Source organism: Danio rerio, chromosome 18 (genome assembly GCF_049306965.1).
Source record: "Danio rerio strain Tuebingen ecotype United States chromosome 18, GRCz12tu, whole genome shotgun sequence".
NCBI lineage: Eukaryota > Metazoa > Chordata > Actinopteri > Cypriniformes > Danionidae > Danio > Danio rerio.
The window spans coordinates 28,157,938-28,182,891 of record NC_133193.1 but is presented as its reverse complement, the minus strand read 5'-3'; the positions used below and the strand labels follow the sequence as shown (position 1 = coordinate 28,182,891).

Here is a 24,954-nt window from a genome sequence, read left to right as displayed (position 1 = left end):
GTGTGTTACAAACACTCACACAGACGACACATTTGAGGGCATATGCGTGTGAGTACGGCGTCATTGTGCTGATACAGCACTGTGTGAAACAAATTTAGATTTTAATATCCCCTGATGGTGCAATTGAGCAGTGTTGGGTTACGTACTCTCTGTTTAACTAAAGCCTCGCCAGTCACAGCTGTGGGGTTCATGGTCGAATACAAATAAGTGAATGACAAGTCTCAACGAAGCAGTCGACGATATTATTAATAACTTTTACATTTACAGCATTCATCGCCTCTCACGGAAGGACAGATAATGCACAATGTCAGATCATATAAATCATAATCAAATATAATTTTAGATATCAGATATATAGATACACTTATGTTCACCCTATAAGTAGAGTTAATACATTAGGATTTTCCCAGCTCTAGCTAATCTGTCGATTAACCCATAAACATTTAACCTCCATTTTACTTTTCTCTTCATTTTAGGATTGTAAATTGACAGAATTAAACATTTAGACAGTGTTGGATAACAACAGAGGAATTTACCGTCTTTCCAGCTCCACAATTTCCTCTTCATCTCTGTACCACTTGATAGTGGAGTCACTAAGAATGTTAAAAAACTGGCACCACAGCTTCAAGTGGCCTGAGGCATCTGAGAAGGGCTCTCCCCTAATCTTACGGATAACCTGAGGAGCTGAATGGAAAAAAGATCAGGGGTGACTTGTCAGAGGCAACAAGGTTAAGATATGTACTCTCTAGAGTTTACTCATCTCCTTTATCAAACAAACCCCTATCTCTTGATTTCAAAAAGATGTGTGAAGAATGTAAAATTAGACTGCTCGCTTAGAAAGTAACCAGAATGATGGTACCTAAAATTAATCACAATTAGTTAAGGATATTGAAAAAAGACTTTCAATCTTGCATATTTGCTTGTATCACCTCAGTTCATGACTGACTATATTAAAATAACGTTATTTCCAATTTAGTTTGTAATGACACTATCACATGTTTCTCAAGGAAACAGCTTCTTTAGAACTTCAAATTTTTTTATATAAATATGAGAACATTAAAGGGTAGCTAAATATTTCCTGCAATATCTGAATATTTATGCTGTGCAAAAATTTGTATAGATATCCAGTCCTTTGTAACGGTGGTCACAAAAAAAAAAAAAAAAAAAAWATATATATATATATATATATATATATATATATATATATATATACACACACACACACACACACACACATATATATATATATATATATATATATATATATATATATATATATATATATATATATATATACACCTACATAAGTAACCCAAACAGTATTATATGTTCTAACACTGAAAATGAAAAAAAAAAAACAAATTTTTTTTTATTGTTTAGTTGAGGTTTGAACTCAGGACAGCAGCGTCATACTGCAACATGCTGACCGCTATACTACAATAGCGCTGTTATGCATGTGCGTTTGAAATAAAAAATAAGCGTTGTACTGGTACCTGCAAGACTTTTAACCATGACTTAAACTTTTTCTCCCCTTTTTAGATTTCTGATCAAGTTATGTCAGATTTACTAATGTAGTGAATCTTCTGATTTTCATTGAGCAGGTGTAATATTCATTAATATTAATTATTTGAATTCTTATATTCACTAAGGTGGCACTGTCATCATTAACCTGAAAACTGCATTCTGCTCACAGGGCTGCGAGAAAATAAATAAAAAGAGCGGAGCTGCGGCAAAACAATAAATAAAAAGAGTGAGACTATGGTCAAATAAATAAATAAAAAAGTGCGACTGCTGAGAGTGCAAGCAGCTAGGGACACTGGCCCTCGTAGCCAAAAAATGGACCGGCCCACCGGGAATTCTCCCAGTCCTCCCGATTCGCCAATCCGGGCCTGGCTTTCCCACTGCAACCAGTTTGTCCAGTTAGCTCGTCTTGTACCTCAGCGGATTTGAAACACAGAGATTGACCACGACGAGTTTGAGTTCGGGGAAGAGTGGTTGCAGAAATCAGGTAAGACAAAAACAAAAAATAAAATGAAGACGTGAATAACAGAGTGAGAATATGGTCAAATCTGCTTTTTCTGAACGGCTTTTGTAAACTGTCGGTTGAGTTTAGCGAAGTAAGTGGGTGGGCGGGTCAATTGGTAAAATTGGTTGGGTTTAGGGAAGGAGGAGAATGGGTAAGTTGATTGGCCGGTCGCCAGGTCAATCATTCAGTCATTTAGTCAGTCGACAGCGACCTCTGGTGGGTTTACGTGAGAACAGCGTGGGCGAGAACAGCGAGGGCACGAACGGCACTCGCGAGAGACATTTGAGATGCGAAAAAGTGACCTTTCGCGGATTCGCGAAAACAAAAACTGCTAAAATACGTACCTCCCGGGGCGTATTTCACGGTCTCCAGAAACGTCCAAGTGACTACGTTTTCAGAATTAGCCTGGGTTAAATGTCCCTCAGCTGTATTTTGTTCCCAATTTTGAGTCATAATATAAGTTTGGGGGCTCGACTTGGACTTGATCCAGGCACATTATTATCCTGGCATATTATGTATTATATAATATGTCTTGAGGCAGTTGCATGATATGGTGTGGTTCGGTTCAGTACAGTATGGCTTATTTTAGGGGACTTTCTACTGTGTTCCAAGACTAGAACATAATAATGTTTTAGTACAACCTTGGACGAGGCTCCTAGTGTGCTGTACTACTACCTAAATGTGACTAATACACATTGCTGATAACCAATTGGTCCCAGAAAATTATCACTACCAGTGCTATTGGATTTGTGACACAAGACACCAAACCTTCTGTCACGAGATTCTCACAGGGGAGCAAGTGTAAAAGGAGGAGTGAAGACAGGAAAATGAGAGATGACCAGGGGCCTCATGTATCAACGCTGCGTAAGCACAAAAACTTTGCGTACGCCAGGTTTCACGCTCAGAATCGCTCACGTTTGGATTTACTAACAATGAACTGAATGTGGGAATGTGCGCAGCTTCACGGCAGCTTTCTGGCAGGCGTACGCACATTTTTTGTGCGTGTCTGTTTTATTTCCATTGGCGACTCCTAGAGGCAGTTGTGTTAAATTCCTCTCTACAAAGTGTCTGATCCTTGCAATGGCAGCTGTATGAGACGGGTTCAGCAGGTATATAAGGTTTCCATACCATACATTTGACCAGCTAAACATTAAAGCACAATTTGCAGTAGTTGCCTGTTTTCCCAATGTAATCTGAGCGATCTACCGCACGCACATTGATATAAAGACACTATCTGAAGATGAATTTGCATGCGTGAATCAGAAACATTTCCATTCAATAAATTTGCAAATAAAATATGATGCTTATTGATATGAACTTATTGATGATTCCTACTTGTCTGTCTCGTGATAAATAGTTAGCAAAATCTGATATGTAGCGGGGGGAAAAACAAAAAATTCATCAGACGCTAGATTCGAGCCGAGTTCATGCTCGAACGTGTCAAAACATGACCACATGCGTCTTACGAACGCGCCACTGAGACAGTTAAGCGCCCTGCAACATTTTACAGATATAAACCATACTATTTCTTTTTTTTTAATGCACTCAGTGCGATGTTCAGACCCAACTGTGTTGACCGCATCAGCTAAACTCTCCCACTCTATTTTTTTTCTTTTGTTGTTAATTCCGGAGAACAAACTTGCAAATAACACCGCTTTTCTACGGTCTACCTCCGAAAGCAGCACCTCCAATTCACATTCTGTTCAAAGTTTCTCTTCTTGCTTGATTTTGCCATTGCTTTTTCGTTGGGTTTTGCCATTAGCATAGTCATTAGCATATTCATACGGGGGAGGAGGCAGGGAGGGGTTTTGTGCTCGTGCATGTTGCGCTCAGTTTCACGTTCATTCAGATGTACAAAAGAATATGCGTGAGATTCGGCGTACGCAGTGTTTCATACATCTGAAATTTTTTCTGTGTGCGTACGCAATGTTTTAGTAAGATTTCCACGCAAGTCTTCGTACATGAGGCCCCAGGCCTGGAGCTTGCGTTTGGTTTTGCTTTCAGTTTGAAAGCTTATGGACTCCTGTTGACGCCCATTTGTTTTTGTGTTTATATGGAGTTAGCTTGTTAACAAAGTTTTGGCAGTGGAATCATGCCTCACTTTGTCTCCTTAACCAATCACCTACACCCTAAAAACTTATATAAAGGATCACGAAACACCAAAACACATTTTTTGAGCCTTTAACAGTTGTATATGTGTCCCACACTGCTAAAAACACTATTAGGACACATATATTTCACCAAAAAGTGAAAATCGGTTGTTTTTGCGTTATTTCGAGCAAATTCGTACTTCCGGTTTGAAACAAATTTTTGAAGCCGCGTCACGGCCATGAGACCTTAGAATTTATTTCAGCATGTAGACTAGACGTCTGTACCTGGTAGTAACATATTACGTCTCCGAGTGTGCTGCATTAATGCATAAGTAAGGCTTGGTTCAAACCAATCAGAGCGCTCTATTGTGCAACTTCATTAATATTCATTAATGTTACAGTGTTAAGACGGCAGAGATGCCACATTGTGTTGGCAAAACAAGCGTGCAGTGTTGCTTTTATAATTTGCTGCAGTGAAGGTTTTGTTTTCATTTTCTCTATATGAGAGCGCAGCTGGACTCTCGTGTGGAATACAGTGCACGCGACGCGCGACAACAATAACGTTACGTGTTTAAGGAAAATTGTTTACTCGTGAGCTTTTCTCATCTGCAAATGGTGAGATCGGAATTTGCTGCTCAGCTTAATAAAGACGCAGTTCTAGTTGCTGTGGGTTGTCCTGTCTCTACAGATTTGGTAAGTGAGCGACCAGTGGTCTTTGTTTATTCAGATGGCAAAGTTCGTTGGTATCGAACCAACTATTACACCAAGTGTTAACATGTTAAGACCACAACCAAACTATTACCGTCGTGTAGGATTTTCGCCGCATTTTGTGACAGGAATAACACACACAGCTTTTTGACGCTACCTGCTGAGTGCATCTAAGTTTCCGGGAAATGCAGAGGTTTTTATTCTCTCATCCGCCGTGCGGTATGTACATTGCACGAAAAATACACGCTTAGAGCAGCTCCTCGAATCAAATATCTCATTTGTCATTAGGCGCACGAATGAAATTCCTGAATGAAAGAGCCAAACTGCAGTTAAAGTCCACCATTAAATAATTTGTCAAATAATTTGATTACTGATGTCCAAGTCAACACACTCACTTTCTCCTCTGTATGTGTGTGTGTGTGTGTGTGTGTGTGTGTGTGTGTGTGTGTGTGTGTGTGTGAGTTTGTGTGTGTGTGTGTGTGTGTGTGTGTGTGTGTTTTGACTCTGAAACTCAGCACGTGCCCAAATCGGCACTCCCATATCATCCCACTTTTGCTCGTCCAACACTCCCCCCTAAACAGAGCTGGACACGCCCACTTTTCTGACTTTTTTTCAAAGTAGAGGTGTGAAAACACCTTGCTGAAACAAGGGGGTTTCATGGCCCTTTAAGGCAGACCAGCCTTCTAGCACTGTTCATCCTATTCTCTCAAACCCACCCACCCTCCCTCTATTTCCTCGCTTTCCATTAAAAATCCTATAACCCTCTCTTCCCTCCTAGGTTGAATCGGGGGGTTCAATCATCCTATCAAAATATTACAAAGACAGTAACTCTACTCTGAGTCTCTGAGCATCATCGTAGGATGCCCAATCAACCTACGTACAGTACCTGTTCTCTGTTTATCTTCTTACTTCTCTTCCCCTTCATCCCACTGTTCCCTTACCATCCCTTTCATCCTTACATCTCTACAATAAAGTCTAGCTCAAAGTGTGGCATGGTCTATGCTGGTGAACTATTTATTAAAGTTATTAAAAGTTTGTCTGTTCTATGCCTCCTCTTTCTGATCTAGAAGCCATTTACTTTATTACAACCTCTATTTAAATAGCAGCAGGCAATTCTCAAAAACACCATTCCAACCATTGGCATACATTGGCTCTGTGTTGTCGGTTAGTTTGTGTCGCATATTTGTTTATGTCATGTTTTTGATGATGTCACGTCAGTAAACAACAATCCAACCCACTTAAAGCAGCAGTAAACTGCAGTGGAAATGCAAACTAAAATTCGAAGTGAACCAAGCCATGCGAAACTATACAGTACAGCGCAGTGGAAAGGTATTAGTTCCTTCTTGTGCAATTTAAAGTTCTCCCTAGATAAATTGTACTAAAATATCTTTATCAATATGTTTGAACAGTCAACCATTAAAACATATATGTGCTACCTTTGAAGGGGTCTAGCTTCTCCTTTTCTGCTGGTTTGCTTTCTATCTTGGTGTTGTCAGCCACCTCAGCCATCTCCTCTTTGGGTTTTGGTACTTCAAGTGTGGCCTTGCGACGGGCCATCAGTGGTGAACGTCTTTCTGTGGGAGGTGTTTGTTGCCCACTCTGAAGTTGCAGGAAAGCCGCCCTTCGAGCCTGACTGGGTGACATATACGGACTATCCCTTTTACCCTGTGTGTCAGATCCCTCATCCTCAGATTTAGTTTTGGCAAGGTAGATTTTGCGGCGAGCACCAGAAGCCAGCTCCTCAGGAGTGGCAGAGGGTATCAGGGTAAGACTGTCCCGTCGTTTCATCTTGGGGCTACTTTCACAAGATAACGTGGATGTGGGTGTGCTTCCTCCACTCTCTTCTCCTTTTTTCTCACTTCCATCCACTGACGCAGCAGAGACGGAGCCTTGATTCTCTAAGTTTGGGTTATTCTTTGCCATAAGCCTTCGCAAACTGGCAGGACTTAGAGGAGGGAGTGTAGGTCCCACAGGTGCTGTTAAGCTAGTTTTCTCAATGGAAGGTTTGTCCTTTTGAAGCCTATCAGCTTCAGGGTCTACTCTTGTGTCTTTTGGTTGAGGAACTCTGTCTAGGTCTTGGTTTGTAATACTCAAATGGGACATGAGCTGCTCCTTTGGCTTCTCAGAAGCAGCAATTGGACGATGTTGATCGCTTTCGCTCTTCAGCATAGAAACTACAGTGTCAAAGTCTTTTTTGTAATCACCACTCCTTTCAGCATTTATTGTAGAAATGGGGGGAGTACCTTGAGTGATGTCTTGTGAGATTACTATGCCAGGAAGTAAAGACTGGCTGTGAGTTTGGTCTTGTTTAAGAGTGTTATCATCAGCACATGCTATATTGATTGTAGGGATATTATTGTCTTCCTCTCTCACCATCCCAGTGGTGAGACTTCCTTGTTCTTCACCACCTTTCACTCTTGCTTCTAGACTTTGTGGTTTAATGTCCTGTACTTTGTCCCCGGAAGTTGAGGACTGATTGTTTCTCATAACACCTAAATGATCTGAAATAACTAAGGCACTGTTGGAGACAGATTCTCCTGATGTTCTGGTTGCATCATCAATCGGTCTTTCCCTTTCTCGGAATATCTGTGCAACCTCCTGCGTTAAAGGTTGCATAACTCTTTCAGGCTCTAATTTCAGAATTTCAGATCGGGGTGCAATAACAGGTTCTTCACGTTTGACTCTTTCTGGCAATGTGACTTTGATTTCCGGGATAAGTGGTGTGGATCTTTTCTTTGCTACATTCTTGATAACAGTTTCTCTTGTATCAGGAAGTATTATGATCGGTTGTGCTGCTGATTGGTCCTTCTCTGTCAAACGTCTTTCGGCTTGTATTTTCTTTTGGATTTTTGGTGTTTCTACTTTGTATGGCTTCAGCTGAGCTTCAGTAACCTCAGAATTACCTCGTTTTTGACTTTTGGGGATTTCCTTCTCTGGGATTATAGTAGTTGCCTCTGTCTCTTGAACAAGATTCTTAGTTTTCTTAACATTATTTTTCTTTGGTTGACTGAAGTCGTCCTTAAGATTTTCAGCAATAACATTGTTCTTTTTCTCATTCTCTTTTTCATTGCTTTTCTCAACATTATCTTTTCCCTTTTCTTCAGCACTTGAACTCTGATTTGAAATCCTTTTATCATTTAAGTTTTCTTCCTGATTTAAATTATTCACTGTAGTAGAGCCAGAAACTTTTTTATCCTCTGTTAAATTAACATTTAGTACTGGTATAGATTTTACGTCTGGTTTCAAATCAATTTCCATTTCACTGTCAGACACAAGAGTGACAGATTCCACTTCTTGACTTAGACCCAGTGCTGACACTGGGCTTGGACCCAGTGCTGAATTTTGATCATTAATTTCACATTCTCTTTCACTCACTACAATTACCGGAATGATGGACTGTTTCAAGCCAAAGCCGATTTCCATCTCATTTTTGCCTGCAGCAAAAGATTTCCGTTCTATTGCACTATCCTGATGCCCCTTTTTCTCTTTCAGGAAATCTTCCTCCGGCATTTTTATAACACTTTCCTCCATGTGAAGAATTACTTTTTCATTGGACGCACACAGCTCTTTGCTCTCTTCTACCCTCAACTCCACTGACTGGGACTCAATGTGCACTTGGGTAGGGACAGTGTCGGCAGGCTGTGAAAGCTGAGACTCTGGCTGGCTCTCACAACACTGCATGCTTTCCAGGTCTGCCATGATGAGGTCTGTCAGAGGGGCAGCCGGGGCCCCCTGCTTCTCTACAATATTAATTTCCTCAGCACCTTGCATGACCTCATCCACAGGATAGGTAAATTCTTGCAATTCAGTCCTACAAGGAGGATTGGCCAAGTCCACAGAGTCAGGAACATCAGTTCTGCTGGGTTTAGCCTGGTCTTCTTTAGCCTTGAGACATAAAGAGTTGCTTGTTAAATAGGTAACATTGGCTTTATCACACTAAACACACTGCAAAAACTGTACAGTTGAAGTTTGTCTTTTAGGCATGCATTACTGTTTTTGTGTAATATTATAGGTTAGTTAGTTAATTAAATTAATACATTTATTATAATTGTTTTAATGAAAGTTAATATTTGGGGCCCTTTAACCCTACTAATATTTACATATTGCAGGTTTCTTTGCTTACTTGTTTTTTGTTTGAAATGTGATTTATAAAACATTACATCGTCCATTCAATCTATCAATATTGTGTAATTTTCTCTTCACGTAAAGAAAAAACAACATAATATTTATGACCTGTCAGGGCCCCTGCATCTCTGCATGAGTGACATCTGATATGACCATAAAACTATATTAGTAATGTTCCAGAAAACACTCAATATTACTGAGGCTATTTAAATTTAGGCAAATTAAAATATCAGCTATGCACAACAAATGAATTATATGCAGGATAATTTTTTACACAATGATTAACATTCTAACCTTTGCTGCCAATAGCCTAGTGGTAAAGTGTGATTCCCGGCTCGAGGTCCTCTTTGCTCCCCATAATTTGCTGTCAGTACTTGACACTGTTCTATCAGTTAATAGTTAAACCACCAATATGAAATTTGGTCAATTTTGACCTTAAAATGTTTTTTCAAATTTAAAAACTGCTTCTATTTTAGCAGAAATAAAACAAATCAGACTTTCTTTAGAATAAAAAATATTATCAGACATACTGTCAAAATTCACACATCAAGGGGGGTTTGGGGGTTGGGTGGCTAATATTTCTGACTTCAACTGTTTATATATAAAGTATCCATTAAAAAAAAAAATAACATGCATGTTGTGAGCCAATGCAGTTAGGTTGGTTATGATCAACCCACCTCAAACAAACAGATTGATGCCAAAATTCACTTGTACACACTTATCCTTTAATAGTGTGAAATAAATGTAAAACAACTTCCTAAATTGAGGCAATATTTCTGTGGTGATATTGTCATTCTTATGACAAATTAAACCGTTTTTGTATCCTTCTTAAAGTGAAAGACCAGTAGCAGCAGTTTTATTTATGCAGTGATATATATTCAAATGGGGCGTCACGGTGGCGCAGTGGGTAGCATGAGCGCCTCACAGCAAGAAGATCACTGGTTTGAACCTGGCTGGGCCAGTTGGCATTTCTTTGTGGAGTTTACATGTTCTCCCTCTGTTCATGTGGTATAGGTGAATTGGATAAGCTAAATTGGCCGTAGTGTATGTGTGTGAATGCAAGAGTATATGGGTGTTTCCCAGTGTTGTTTTGTGACTGAAAGGGCATCCTTTGTGTAAAACATATGCTGGATAAGTTGGCAGTTTATTCCACTGATGCAACCACAGATTAATAAAGGGACTAAGCTGAAAAGAAAATTACTGAATAAATATATTCAAATGGTTAATGACACATTATATGAGCAATATCACATGAGTAGCAGTGGGATATGGCTGTATATTGGCATTGGTGAGAGGTGTGCGTTGTGTCCCACCAGTGACCATACACAGCCATATCACACTGCTACGAGTGTCATATAGTGTTTATACAACAGTTTGACAGCATAATTGTGTATATAAAAAAGAACACGAAGAGTCTAAAATCCTTGTATGAGAAACTATCGTCTTCCACCATTCATTCACATCTACAGCTGATGTCAGAACAGCAGAAACCGTTCCTAATTCACCAACGTCACTTTAGGGCTAGTATTTGAATGATTCTCGTAATATCTAAAGTTATGACAAAACAGGAGATTTTGCTTACATTTTAAGGTTATAAGGCTGAACAGCGTGAAATGCCAACAGTCTAGAGAGATTTCCCAGTATTTCTCTGTTGCAATCAGGATATCACAATAATATCCCCGAAAAAGCCAAAACAACGCAATCACTACCGGATTACCATTGTGTTTAGGATAAGGAAAAATGCTAAACACATGCGGGTATTTCTTCTTTCTTTTTTTTTTTTTTAACTGAACTAGTCTGCAGTTACGAAAACAGGAGACTTATTAGAAATAAACAGATAGCCAACCAAAAAGTAACTCAGGGTTATACAAAACATAACATAAAACATAATGTCATAAAACATAAAACATACGTTCTTGATAAGTGAGTCAAAACTCACACTCAACACACTACAATTACTATGGTATAAGTACACTGCAACAAAAAAAGAGAGAGGTTGACTTAGAATGTCACTCACCAGTATTATAATATTTTGCTCATTGAAAATACACAGATCTTTTCTCCTCTAAGCTCTTATTATGCGTTCTCTTTTACCATTTTGTGGATGGACAACATCAACTGTCTTTGGTCTGCTCAATGACAGGCTAATAGCGCTGTATCTCAGAAATGATAAATATTTAAAATAGGCACTATCCTTGTAAACAAACAGCACCTAAAAAGCCTCAATATATTTATATAATATAATATATATTTATATAATATTTTGTCAAATTGTAGTGAGTTTATTGATCTGTTGTCACTATGTGGGCAGAGTAACACAGAAGGATGAGGAGGAGGTACGCGTACTGTCATTGCAGAATATTGCTTGGCTATCAGCCAATTTTGAGAACCAGACAGAACTGTTGCATAAATATATACAGTATATACAGACTGACATTCGACCATTGTAATTACCATATACCATAAATTTTACCAGCCATATATGAACATATAAAAATAATTATATCCATTCTATTTGAACATAGATGTACATATACAGCTGACCTCAGAATTATTAAACCCCCTTTTGAATTTGTTTTTCTTTTTTAAATATTTCCCAAATCATGTTTAACAGAGCAAGGAAATTTATACAGAATGTCTGATAATATTTTTTACTTCTGGAGAAAGTTTTGTTTTATTTTGGCTATAGAATAAAAGCAGTTTTTAATTTTTTAAAACCCATTTTAAGGTCAAAATTATTAGCCACCTTAAGCTATATTTATTTTTGATAGTCTACAGAACAAACCTAACTAACCTATTTAAGCATTTAAATGCCAATAATAAATCTTACTTACTCGATCAATAACCTTATTGGTTACCATTCTTATACCTTTATGATTAATATAGCTAACAGCCAAGCAGCTAAAATGAAAACCAAGTGACATTTCAGTTGAGACAGAAGCTTGTCACAAATATAGACCAGCCCTCCATCAGCTTTCTTTTAACAGAAAATCCTGTGCTGTGAAAAAGGACACAGAGTTCAGCTGAACCTTCAGGGTTCCTCTTACTGACTTACCACAACAACTAACATTAACTTCCCACGAGACGCTGGTGGTTGCACTTCCACTTTACATAGGAAATAAAACAGCTGAATGTGTTGCGTGCCAGGTGCGAAGCTATCACATGTTTTGTCCTGTCTGACACTGTAAATAACACGTGGTAAATTAAAGGTGACACATTCACCCTGTTGACTAACAAATGTAAATTTATCATTAGCATTAGCTGTGTATGGATTTACGCGATGATGCAATCGCTAGGGTTCTGCATGCCTTTCCAGCAGCCTCATTTTCTCTCTAATCTTCAGCCATGGCATTTTTAAAATCATGTGAAGGCTAACTGAACCTCTGCCATGTGCACATTCTTATCAAAGAAGAAGCTTAGCTACTTGCTATAGTTACCTGCAATGTAAGTAAACATGTTTGTGAAGAAACACAAGTACTCTAATGCAATGTGACAGAAACATTTTGAAAAACTGTAGGCTAAAGGAAAGGGCCTCTTATAGAACCATCAGCTGATGCTAGTTTCTGTGACGTAATGCATACATATTTAGCAGTCTGTAGACATTGTCTGTGTGGTATGAGGATATGTATGGCATACACTAGAAGCAGGTTTATTTTAAGAAGCAGGGAACTAAAGAATGTAAAAAATGTGAAAAGATGTTTTAGTCTCTAAGTTTGTCTTTTGTGCCCAATGACTGTCATTTATTATTTCCTGAACTGCTTGAACATTAACATGCATTTAAAATCAATATGGCTATAACAAAGAACTTAATAAAATTTAGACAAAGTTTCCTCCTACTTTTATTAAACTTTTGTACATTGAAGGCACTAAATTGTCATCATTTCATATCATAGCATTCATGTTGCCTTTCAGATAACTACTGTAGTTAATCTTTTTTTTAAAAAGGTGAATAATGAAGACTTACTGCATTCTTCTGTTCTTAAATGTTGCTGACACATGGAACCTTATTCTCTAACACTTCTAGTTGAAAATCCAGCTAGTCTTAGCAAGTCATGCTCACTGTAAACATTATTGATTGCCTAGTTGGGGTTTTTAAAATTCCTATAGCCGTAAATACTGTAAGACAAAGTCTGTGCACAGATAAAATTTGTGCTCAGTTTTCTTTTAAGAACACTATTCATTTTATACACCCATGATTATCCATCAAATTGATAATTTCAAACATTTTTCATACATTTTCCAGAAAAGTGGATGATTTTCATTTGTAAAATTGACAGTAAACTAAATCCATTATTAGTATAATAAATGTAATTTTATTAAATGTGGTAGGGAACATTTGATTGTGTTGCTAATTTTAAGAGTCGGCTATAACAGACTCAACATTTTCCACTATTTTTTTTGATTTAGCTCAAAATAGAAACTTTAAACCCGAAACCGCATGGCATGTCTAAAACAAACTTTTCTGCATTTTCATCATGTAATTGTTTTTTAAGTGTTAGAAATTAACTAAAAAACCATGTTATTACATTGTAATTACGATTACATCTGTAACTAAATTGAACATATTTCTTTACCCACCACTAAATCTATCCATAATACTAAACCTGTCTTTAAAGTTGCAGTGTGTACGTTTGACACACAGTGATTGAACTAGGTATTGCACTCCTGGATCAAAACAAACACAAGTGCAGGTTGACAGATTGACACAACTATCGAGCCTAAAGGCATATTTAAGGCTGATTTAATTTTAAACCATTTTCTAACTAAGAGCAACGACACACAATTGAATAAATATTTTGTTTTTCTTTTTTGTTCTAACCAACACCTGAAATTTCTATTTTAGAAATGACATCTATTTCTTACAGGTGAACAACAGGATAAACTTCAACTTTTGCTTTATTCAGTGTTAAATGCTAATAATGTGAGCTTGAAAGCCGTTTTACTTGACATTTATTGCCATACTGCTGAAAGCAGCAGCAGTTCACCTCAGATCTTAAAGGGACATGAAACACCTCTGCATTTTTCGGTAACTCAGATGCACTCGGTAAGTCAGAAAGCTGTGTGTGTGTAGACAATCCTGTCACAAAATTCGGCGAAAATTTAACACGACGGTCGGCTATAGTTTGCTTACAGTGTTCTCGTGTTTAAAGTCAGAGGGCAGCATTTGCAACGGATCTTTCAGTCCATAATATTGTAGTGATATTAATGTAAACTAAGGTACTTAGACAATTATTTTGACTTGGTCTGTCTTTAAACACTTTTTAAAGGAGACGAGCAGCAAATCTGGATTTCTTCATTTCCAGATGAGAAAAGCTCTCGAATAAAAAATGTTCCGTACAAACGTATTTCTGCCATGCGTCGCATGCACTGATCCACACGTAAGTCCAGTAGCGCTCACATAGAGAGAAAATGTAAAATAAACCTTGACTGCAGCACATTATAAAAGCAAAACTGACGACCAAGCATTTTTAATTCTTTCCCACTCCTTTTAGAAACACAATGTGGCGTCTCTCTGCCATCTGAACACTGTTTCAGGTCCAGTCTTCGAAGCTAGCATGCATATTAATGAAGTTGCACCGCATACACATTAAAGCGTGCTGATTGGTTTGAATCAAGCCATCCTCATGAATCAATGCAACACACTCAGAGACGTAATACGGTACTCCCAGGTACATTTGTCCAGTCTAAACGCTGGAATACATGCTAAAATCTCATGGCCATGACTCAGTTTCAAAAATTCGTTTTAAACCAGAAGTACGAATTTGCATGAAATTTTTTGTGAAATATTTGTGTCCTAATAGTGTTTTTAGCAGTGTGGGACACATGTACGACTGTCCACAGCTCAAAAAATGTGTTTTGGTGTTTCGTGACCCTTTATAATAAACATTTTTTTAAATGAACTTTAGGACTGTGACTCAGTGCAAGCCAAATTAACAAATAACAATCATTTACATATAATAATGTTTAATATTTATTTAATATGTATTTTTTTATAGTTTAATATGTATTTGTTTGATTTTAAACCTTACCTTTTTATTGTAGAGCAGTGCAGTAAAGTTATTCTGTACGTCTGAATGAGTGTATTTAAATTGCTGTCGTGTTTCTTCTAGTGAAACAGCCAAACAGTTTATCACTGCAAATCTTCATGTAGCGCGTTGTTAGGTCATGAAGTTACAATGTAACCTGCTCACCTAATGTTTACGTTTATAAAATATATATTATTTGCTAATCAATAACAACCTCATGTGGAAATCTGCACCTCATTCGGGGCTGTTACTGTCCACTGGAGCTCGCATTTCGGTTGCTGTGGCTTACTTTGAGAGCCTTCCTGACTGAATGAACATTCAGTCAATTTATTCAGTTTTTCAACAAGACAAACAATTGAGAAATCTTATTGTCTCCAGTCTTTTGAAAAGGTTGTAAACATTAAGTCCAGAATTTTTAGACCACATTAAACAGTTACACGGAAAAGAAGTTTGTAAATATGAAAAGTCATGAAATTCCACAGAAATTCAAAAAAGGAACTCTTCTCTGATCTCTCTCACTCTATTTGTGTCCAATATCCCAAACAGTGTACTCGCAATTTTTGCTTAGAAAACAATCGATAAGAACAATGCTGACTCCCTAGTCTTTACCAGAGAAAGTTAAAGATCAAACAATCTTAATGCTGCCTACTGTGTCCTCTGGGGTATAGTTTGTGTCATCATCTTGACCAAGGAGTGGTGTAATTAAACTCAAGTCTTGTCGCACAGATGTACTCTCTATAAATAGCCCCCATGTGCTATGGTGCAGGAAGCCCTGAGCTACAGATGGACAAAACCGGCAGGTTGTAAAGTGAGAAGTGCAATAAACTCACCTTGAAAAGCGACGAATGTGAAATCTGCACAACTTCCTCTGGACTAATGTCCTCCTTAGGCATTTCCTTCTGCTCTACAGAAAGTCTAAGTGTTGCCTCAGTGTTCTCAGGATGTTTTTCAGGGGTGGAAGACCCAGCCTCAGGTGTGTTTAATGATAATTCAGTAATATGCTCAGGTGGTTTGGAGTTTATGATATCATTGGGGATGGCTGAGTCTTGCATTTGAGGTAAAGAATTTGTTTTTACTTCCAGGTCTGCTGTTTGAAAGGATTCTTCAACCAAACTTGGTGAATTTTGCTTCACGGCCAAACTATTTGATTTTACTTCCAAGGTTACCATTTGGGAGGATTCCTCAACTGACTTTGGTGCATTTTTTATGTAGTCCGAACTATTTGTTTTAACTTCCAAGTTCTTAATTTGAGAAGATTCTTCAATTAATTTTGATGCCTCTTGTTTGGAGGCCAAACTGTGAACTAAAGACTCTTGAGAAGGTGTTTTTGAAGAAATAAGGTGTTTGCCATGTGGAATTTCTTTATCAATGCTGCTTCTGCTTGTAGACTCAGATGACTCTGTGGACTTCTTGCTTTTACCAAAGAATATGTCCTTTAAGGAGTGAAAAACCGAGGTTAAAGCCGACTTGTGTGGAGGTTCTTGGTCTTTGTTTGAGGCTGCTTTGGTTATAGAAGTAGATGCAGATGCTTTTTGTTCTTGTTCAGTTTGCCTGACTTTCTCTCGCTCTCTCTCTTTCTTTGTTTCTCTGGATCGTTCCCTCTCCTCTTCTTTTAATCGTTCCCTTTCTTTCTCAAGCTCTCGCTCTTGTTCTTTGTCTTTGATAGGACCAACATCAATTTCCATGAGTGCAGGACTGTGATGTTCCTCACTAGCTGGTGACTGCACAGACTCTGTTAAGTATTTTGCCAAGCTAATTCCTTCATAACCATCCTCTTGTTGTATGTTGCTCTGGGTGGGGCTAACAATCCCCACCTCATCAAATCCATTGGTAATCCGCATCTTTTTTTCACCCGGTTTCTCTTTGGCAGACTGCTTTGCAGCAGCCAACTCCGTTGGATCACAGATGTGGTTGAGTTTCTCAACCCCATTCTCTGTTTTCTCTGTAGTTCCTACAGATGCCTGTTGTGTGATATTTTTATCATTGACTGCAGGCTGTTCTTCTTCAACCCCTTGGGATGTCACGTTCTCCTCTTCGTCCCGGGTTGTAGGAGAGGAGCTTGACTGTTCATTCTCGGCAGGAGTCCTACGCTTCCTTAGCAAGCGCTCCTGGTTAATAATGTTTAGTTGTTCTTTCTGAATGTTCTCCTTACCACGACGTCGACTCTCTTCCATCTCTCGCCGCTTGTTTTCAGCTTTCTGCTTAAGTTTGGCGAAGAACCTTTGGTGGATCAAGTACTCGCTCATGGTCCCCACCTCGAGCACCCCGGAACAGGAGACGATTCCTTTACTGTTTCTTGCTGAGGCCTGATAAATTGCAGCATCTTCTTCTGTACAGCTGCCGAATAAAGAAGATGTAGATATAATCCTTGTGAGAGTACACCTGACATTAAGAGTCTTAGTTCATCACAAGTAGCCACAGGTAGTTTTACACCCAACCTGATCTCACAACAAAAATAAATTATTTATGTATAATTTTTTATGTATTGGCAAAAAGTGTCTATAATTCAGATGACTTCATATAATTTAATTAATTCTAAAATGTAACATCTTTTAAAAGGTTCCCTAATGCTGAGTTCACACTGCATGGTTTTTAAAGTTGTCGGATCACAGTCACGATCCGGTTAGCATTCAGTCGCTACTGTTTTGCACAATGGATCAGCGACAGGAGTTTTACACACTGCATAACTTGGTAACACTTAAGTTTAGGTCAAAATTCATCCTATTTACTACTGGCTTAGTACTTGCCTAATATTAAAGGGCACCTTTTTTTACCCCTTTTTTAAGATTTAAGATAAATCTTTTGTGTCTCCTGAATGTGTCTGTAAAGTTTCAGCACAAAATACCAATCAGATTATTTATTATACCTTTTTAGGATGTTAAATTTTCTGCTCTAAACACAATGTAGCTGTTTTTGTTGCCTGTGCCTTTAAAACTAGTCGTCACCGCCCACCATTTCCACATGCCTGTCAGAGTATGCCTCAATCTCCGCCTCGGCTGCATCAGATAAACAGCACAGAGACAGACATGAAAGAAACAGATCTCACGTAGCGTTTGTAAGAAATACTACTGTAAGAAACTTCCCAATTATTTTTTGATGTTTTGGTTATGGAGTTATTTTAGCCTACTGCAACAATGAGTCAAAGTTGTAAAAAAATAAATTCTACTTTTTTGTGTTAACTCAACTTAAATGCTAGAAGCTATACATATATATATATATGTTGTATTCAAACCATTTGATACTTAAATCTTAATCATTTAAAGATCTTTTGATTAATCTTTTAATCATTTATTAAAACTTAAATGCTTTGCTGCAATCTATTTCCTCAAACAGTTTGAGTTTACTTATCAGGTATTACAGTGTAATAAACCTCTAATTAGTAGTTTATTAAGCTATCAGTGTTAGTTAGACCCAGTCCCAGTTCTACCCCTTATCCCTTCCCCTTACCCCTACCCCTCAATTTGCGCGTCCACGTCAAGGGGTAGGGGTTTCCCAATTCTCTTTAGCTGAAAGCCATAGGGCTAAGGGGAAGGGGTAAATACCCCTTCGAATTAAGATTTTTCAGCACCACACTCGAAACCAAGAGTTAAGAAAATTTCTCAGAATACATCAACCACCCACAATGGCAGAATTACTGCACCCGGAAGTAAAGAGATCCACAAATTTGAATTTTTTGTCATTATTACAAATTTTCCAACAAACAAGCACGTTTTAATATATTCATAACCACGTTCAGGTAAAAAAAAACAACAACAAAAAAAAACACTAAAATAAAAGTACATTTTGAAGCCCTTCCCCTTCACTCTTGGTTGTAGGAGAAGGGGAAGGGGAAGGGGCAGCGGTACAAAAATATAATTGGGATTGGGCCTTAGTGGTTTGTTAATGCTAGAAATTGTGATGTAAACTGAAGTGTTACCCATGACTTTACTATGAGAAGAATCTTAACAGCTTTGTCTGGCTTTGGTTTCACAACCAAGTTTATGTGAGAACTGATAAAAAAATAGCACAAGATCACAAATGACATCAGAGTTTTCGCATAACACAGAAAATGGCACCCTGTTGTGATAGGCTACATAAAAAAACATTATTAAAATACTATGGGTGCTCTTTTTTCCGAAAAACTTTCCTCCATTTTGTTGGGGTCCAAAAATAGCCTTTCTTGCAAAAGAATCCAGATTCTGATGTTGTGGTCTATAACGCCTCCCCTAACACCCGGCTGCCCTGCATCTCTCTCTCTCACTGTCTGCAGGTTATCACTGATAAGTTTTCAGTCAGGACTATTTTCACACAGCAAGCAGGTCCAGATATTTAGCATGCCAAACATTTCACAGGCATTGGCGACACATCAGCGATTCTCTTTGAGTTTGCCTCTGATTTTGGCCATTTGTCAGCTGTTTATAACAAACTTGGTATTACCCCATTCATAAACCTACCCCTGATTGCGACAAGAGAAAATTACTGTACAAATGATTCTGAATTACAATTTGTAACTATTTGTAAATCTAGGTCTATAGGCAGGTGTACATATGTTTTTGTAAAAATAGTAATTGTTGATATATTGTAATATCTGCTTGCACAACTTACATTTAAACAAAGAAGTCAAGATAAAAAAAAAATTAGTTAGAATCAGCACTGGTAAAAGAATGTTGCTCAGAATCTTAGAACAATCTCAAAAGTTCAAAAAGGGGAAAAAGGGTTCCACTTTATTTTAAATTAATTAAATTAAATTAATAAATACTGTACTCTTAAGAAATAAAGGTACGTGAGCTGTCACTATGGTGGTACCTTTTCAAAAGGTACACGCTTGTACTTAAAGGGTATATTGGGTAAACTTTAAGAGGAGGACCACTTTGTACTTTTTAGTTACTAATATGTACCCTAGAGGTATTAATATGGATCTTTTAGATACAAATTTATACCTTTGAAAAGGTACCACCCCAGTGACAGCTTGGTACCTTTATTTCTGAGAATGTACAGTAGATACTTACATTAAAAATCACAATGTAAAATGTGGTGCTATGGATAGGTTTAATGGTGGTTAAGGGGTAAGAGATGGGTCAACAGTTACACTATAGGTTTAATTACAAAACATATTTCCATATTTAATTACATGCATGATTTTTTTCTATATATAAGGCCACATAATATAAATTTATAAAAGTGGAAACAAAAATAAACAATCAACAATAAACACACAAAAACAGAAAATGTTAAAAAAAAAACAGTTTGGAAAATACTGTAGTATTTCAATGATAAACAATATATATTGAACTAGGCAACTTACTTGTAGATGTGGAGTGTGTGAGTTTTTCCATTGCGAAATATTTCATATTTGGGAAGACCACAATATCGATCTAACTCCATGTCATCTTTGTACCAGGTCAGCTCAGGGCACGGGTAACCTGGTCAAAATGTGCAACATTAAAGACATTTGCTCTTATTTAATAGAAATAGAAAACAACAACAACAACAACAACAAAATACTTATTTCAGCAAAAAATGTTTTTATAGTTTTATTTAATAAAAGCACTTTAATCTAAACTTGGATTTTACACACTGAACCATTACATAAAACTTATTTTAAATGAACTTAAATTTAATATATTTACCTATTTATTTTCACGTTCAAATCTTAAACTATCTTAACTCACCTGTGACTACACAAGAGAATTTAACATTGCAGGATTCTGACACTGCCTTCGATTTAATTGTCGTCTCAAAACATGGCTGGGTCTCTTCAGTCAACTGAGCCATGACGGTACATAAGGTACTCCTGGAGATAGCAAATAAAGAGTGTCAACTCAACAACCAACCTACATATAATTCATCCTAAAAATGTCAAATTATTCCAGTCATTAATATATAAAATAAATTAATAAGCCACGTCTAAAGCAAGGATTTTGCATTGAGACAAAAGTGTATTATTTTTTAGCAGTAGTACATTATAATAGTACAGTTTAATTATTGGGAAGAAAGGCTGCAAGGTATTAACAGGGTGAGAGGAAATTATTTTAGCCTGATAATATTATAAGCTTGCACTTTTCTATGTACAATTTACAGTGGTTATTTGGGTGGGATCTGGAGGATTAAAAATAATCATATTAAACACAATGTTGTCATAACTACGCTTCAGACAAATGCAAATTGCGACAGTTGGGTATTTCAGAGACGGTAAAGCAAACAAAGGAGGAAAATAAGGCATGTTGGGGGATAGAAATTGTTATTTGAAGTGTAGTTAGTAGGATTGACCTTTTGGGATGCTTTTATTACCTCGACGGCCTGTAGTTTGAATACCTGTGAGTTGAAAAGCTATTTAGACAAGAAGCAAATCAACACTCAACAAACAAGATCTAATCTTTCACTGTGTGACCCTGATTTTATTCACTGCCGCAGAATGTGTTATACAGTCATGCTGTACAGTAAATGCTGTTGCTAAAGGTGCATGTTGTGGTCTCTGTTGGCAACAATCATAGTTGAGTAAACAGAATATCAGAGATGTGGCAACCACAGTTACATCAGAGTTTATCAGCCACAAACAAATTACACTGATGAAAATCGGATTTTAGGGTTGTATTCAAATTACTACATGCTTAAATGATGTTCTTTGATGAAAAAAGATCTTTATATTCTAAATTCAATTGTATAATATTGATGCTCAATTCATCTCTATTCAATATTATTTTTATAGCACTTTTCAAAATAATTATAGTTTCAAAGCAGCTTTACATAAGGTGCACATCATTGCATTACAATTTAATTCAGAAAAGTTAAGGTTTTATTTACCATAACTTTATTAGTTACAAATAACCTACTAACTAACAGCTTTTAACAGTTAAATGAATTATAAACATAGTTAACCTGCTGTTGTTTGGTATGTCTATGTTATATATATTAATTAACATTTACATTTTAATATATTAGTACTTTTTACTAGTACTGCTTTGTCTTTATATACAGTGCTCAGCATAACTGAGTAAAAATGAATATTTTTATTAATTTCTCAGTGAATAGACAAAGTATTTTGGTGCATTTAAACAAAACAGAATTATTAAACAGATATATTTATAAAAACAATATTTTGGTCACCAAACATATTTAGAAATTAAAAGATAATATAAATAAATTCAAGCAAAATGCTGCAAATTTCTAACTAAATTTTTCAATTTTTTTGCTTTGCTTGATTTTTTCCTCTTTTTAAAATATTTTTCTATGACATATACATTTGGACGTACTAGTTTTTGGACCAGTTTTGAAAGTTATTTTGTTAGATAAGCTCCAGATTTGGCTTGTTTCTAATATTGTATAGCTTACTATTAAAATATTTATAATTTAAAAGATAGATTTGTGAGGAGTGTAATTAAAGTTAAAGTCAGAATTATTAGCACCCTTTGATTTTTTTTTCAAATATTTCCCAAATGACGTTTAACAGAGCAAGGAAATTTTCACAGTACAATATTTTTTTTTCTGGAAAAAGTCTTATTTGTTTTATTTTGCAAAGGAAAAAAAAGCAGTTTTAGATTTTTTTTAAAAACCATTTAAGCCAAAACTATTAGCCCCTTTAAGCTAATTTGTTTTCAATCGTCTACAGAACAAACCAGCGTTATACAAAAACTTGCCTAATTAACCAGCTTCCAGAAATGATCAGATGTGCTCCAACATTAGGCACATTCAAATCAAGACTGAAAACACATCTGTTTAGCTGTGCCTTTACTGAATGAGCACTGTGCTGCGTCCGACAGATTGCACTATCTTGTTTTTCTCTTCTTCTTCATTCTTTTATATCACATTTTACCTGTTTTTATGTTTTGTTTTGTTTTTACGCATTTTTATTATTTGTTTTTATTTTTATTTTACTTGTTTCTTTTATTCTTGTTTATGTAAAGCACTTTGAATTGCCATTGTGTATGAAATGTGCTATATAAATAAACTTGCCTTGCCTTGCCTAACCTGCCTAGTTAAATCAATTAACCTAGTTAAACCTTCAAATGTCACTTTAAGCTGTATAGAAGTGTCTTGAAAAATATCTAGTCAAATATTATGTACTGTTATCATGGTAAAGATAAAATAAATCAGTTACTAGAAATGAGTTATTAAACTATTATGTCTAGATGTGTTGACAAAAATCTTCTAACCGTTTAACAGATATTGGGGAAAAAAATAAACAGGGGGGCTAATAATTCAGCAGGGCTAATAATTCTTCATGCCGGCACTGTAAATTTGCTGAGCACTGTATATGTTATACTTTATTTTAATGTTTCGAAGACATTTTGTTAGAGTTAAATCTTACAGTATGAGTGAAAAATGTTCCATCATCATACAAATAATTATTTTGATTAGAAAATAAAAACAAAAATGCTCACTGTATTCTGACCTGTATGTAGTAAAATATATTAAGAATATTTGTGCATACTAAATTGTATTGTATCTAAAATTATTAAAAACAACTCTGGACAATGGCAAAATATTAAGACTTAAAATTCAAACGTATTTTGGGGCTGTAATCCTGTAAAATAATCTTTTAATATGTCATCAAATTACTGTAATTAAATCAAATTTATGCATTAAAATATTTTGGTATGTAAACTATTGTTACACAAAATTTCTTAAGTGTAAGATTTCTTGCCTGCCAAAACTGACACATGTTATTGTATAGACAACAAAATTAAACTGTATTACACGTTTATAGTTTCAAAAACCCTTTTCGTGTATGACTCATATATTAATTTCCCAAATATATTATTAAAAGCACATTAATCTTTAAACCATCTCCAACATCAAAATCAACACCCAAACTAAAAGTATAGATAACTGTTACAAAACCGTAGTTTCCCTAATCATAGGCATAAAATTCACACAAACACATTTGTTTTTTTATTCTTACCTGTTTTCAGGCCTAACATTGGAGAGGTAGTTTCGGCTCTCTGACCTTCCGCTTGGCGATGGGACATCCTCCCCATTTTGGTTTCCCGATCTCCCATTTCCAGAGTAAGAGCGGGTCATGGGCCTCCTGGATGTCATTGTCCGAAACAAAACAACTTCAACAGTCCAAAAAAACCCACCAGTCTCTTAAAGTGGGATTTTCTGTAGAATAAAATCAACTTTTGTCTCCAGGCTTTCGGAAACAAATTGTAGAGTTCCACTTGGTAACCAATCGGAGAGCTATACTGAAAAAGAGGGACAGAAACAGTAATCAAACATTTGAAAGAGGTATTAACGATGTTAATACGCAGATATTTAGTCATTAAGTCACTTAGCACATGATACAAATTAGGATAATAGAAGCACTTCAAGTCATGAAAGAACAGCGAAATATAAATATCTTGAAAAGTACCTAAAGTTGGTTTAGGAGTTGTTTTTTAATCTTACAAACAGTAAAGGAATATCTAGTAAGTGTTATTGTTAGTTTGCTTAGTGTTGACTTGCAACGATGGTTTAAAAAGAACTGTATTCTGTTTTGAGGCCGATCGGTCTCAGCAAGCAAACCCTTCGAACAGATTTACAAGTTATAAATAGGAACTTCTGTTAGTTCATTTTAATTTGATCAAACACAGTCGTTAATATCTGATTATGAGCCAATATATACATTGCCTGAATTCAAATTGCTCCAAAATAATATAGAGTTTTAAACTTTAAGAACTCACCATGAGTGTGCTTCTTTGCCTGTTCTTTGGAGTCTGCTGTCCCAGTAGCACTAGAATTGTCAATCACAGCAGAGCATGTGTTACCAGCAGGATCCTATTAATAGCAGGCTACAAATAGGCGCAAGAGCACATCACATTTTCCACAACTAGCCATTGCTCTGAAGCCACTTGAAAGCAGCAACCAAGAAAAACATGGCAAAAACTTCCGGCCCAATTAAAAATCATTTTCTAATCATCCTTGATCACAAGATCCTGTCTGTGACTGCCTGATCATGTCATATAGAGTTTTGTGGACAGCAATGTAACGAATGCATCCAGTTTAGTGTATCTGCTCAAAG

The 24,954-nt window shown here is 36.6% G+C and overlaps 1 protein-coding gene across 6 annotated transcripts in view; it reads right to left on the bottom strand.

The window, feature by feature from the left end:
* Nucleotides 1–24,668, bottom strand: part of alpk3a (alpha-kinase 3a) — a 33,290-nt gene extending 8,622 nt beyond the window's left edge. Inside the window, exons 1-8 of one of the 6 annotated variants that reach the window (XM_073930344.1) lie at nt 24,617–24,668; nt 23,857–24,139; nt 21,225–21,269; nt 20,627–20,748; nt 20,260–20,377; nt 15,806–17,312; nt 6,261–8,709; nt 537–684 (exon numbers count right to left, since the gene is read on the bottom strand). In XM_073930344.1, coding sequence (XP_073786445.1) covers nt 537–684; nt 6,261–8,709; nt 15,806–17,312; nt 20,260–20,377; nt 20,627–20,729 — 4,325 coding nt within the window. In that variant the 5' untranslated portion in view covers nt 20,730–20,748; nt 21,225–21,269; nt 23,857–24,139; nt 24,617–24,668. The remainder of the gene's footprint in view (nt 1–536; nt 685–6,260; nt 8,710–15,805; nt 17,313–20,259; nt 20,378–20,626; nt 20,749–21,224; nt 21,270–23,856; nt 24,140–24,616) is intronic. The other 5 variants (XM_021467818.2, XM_073930345.1, XM_021467819.2 and 2 more) reach the window with 5 other exon arrangements.
* Between the last annotated feature and the right edge of the window lie 286 nt (nt 24,669–24,954).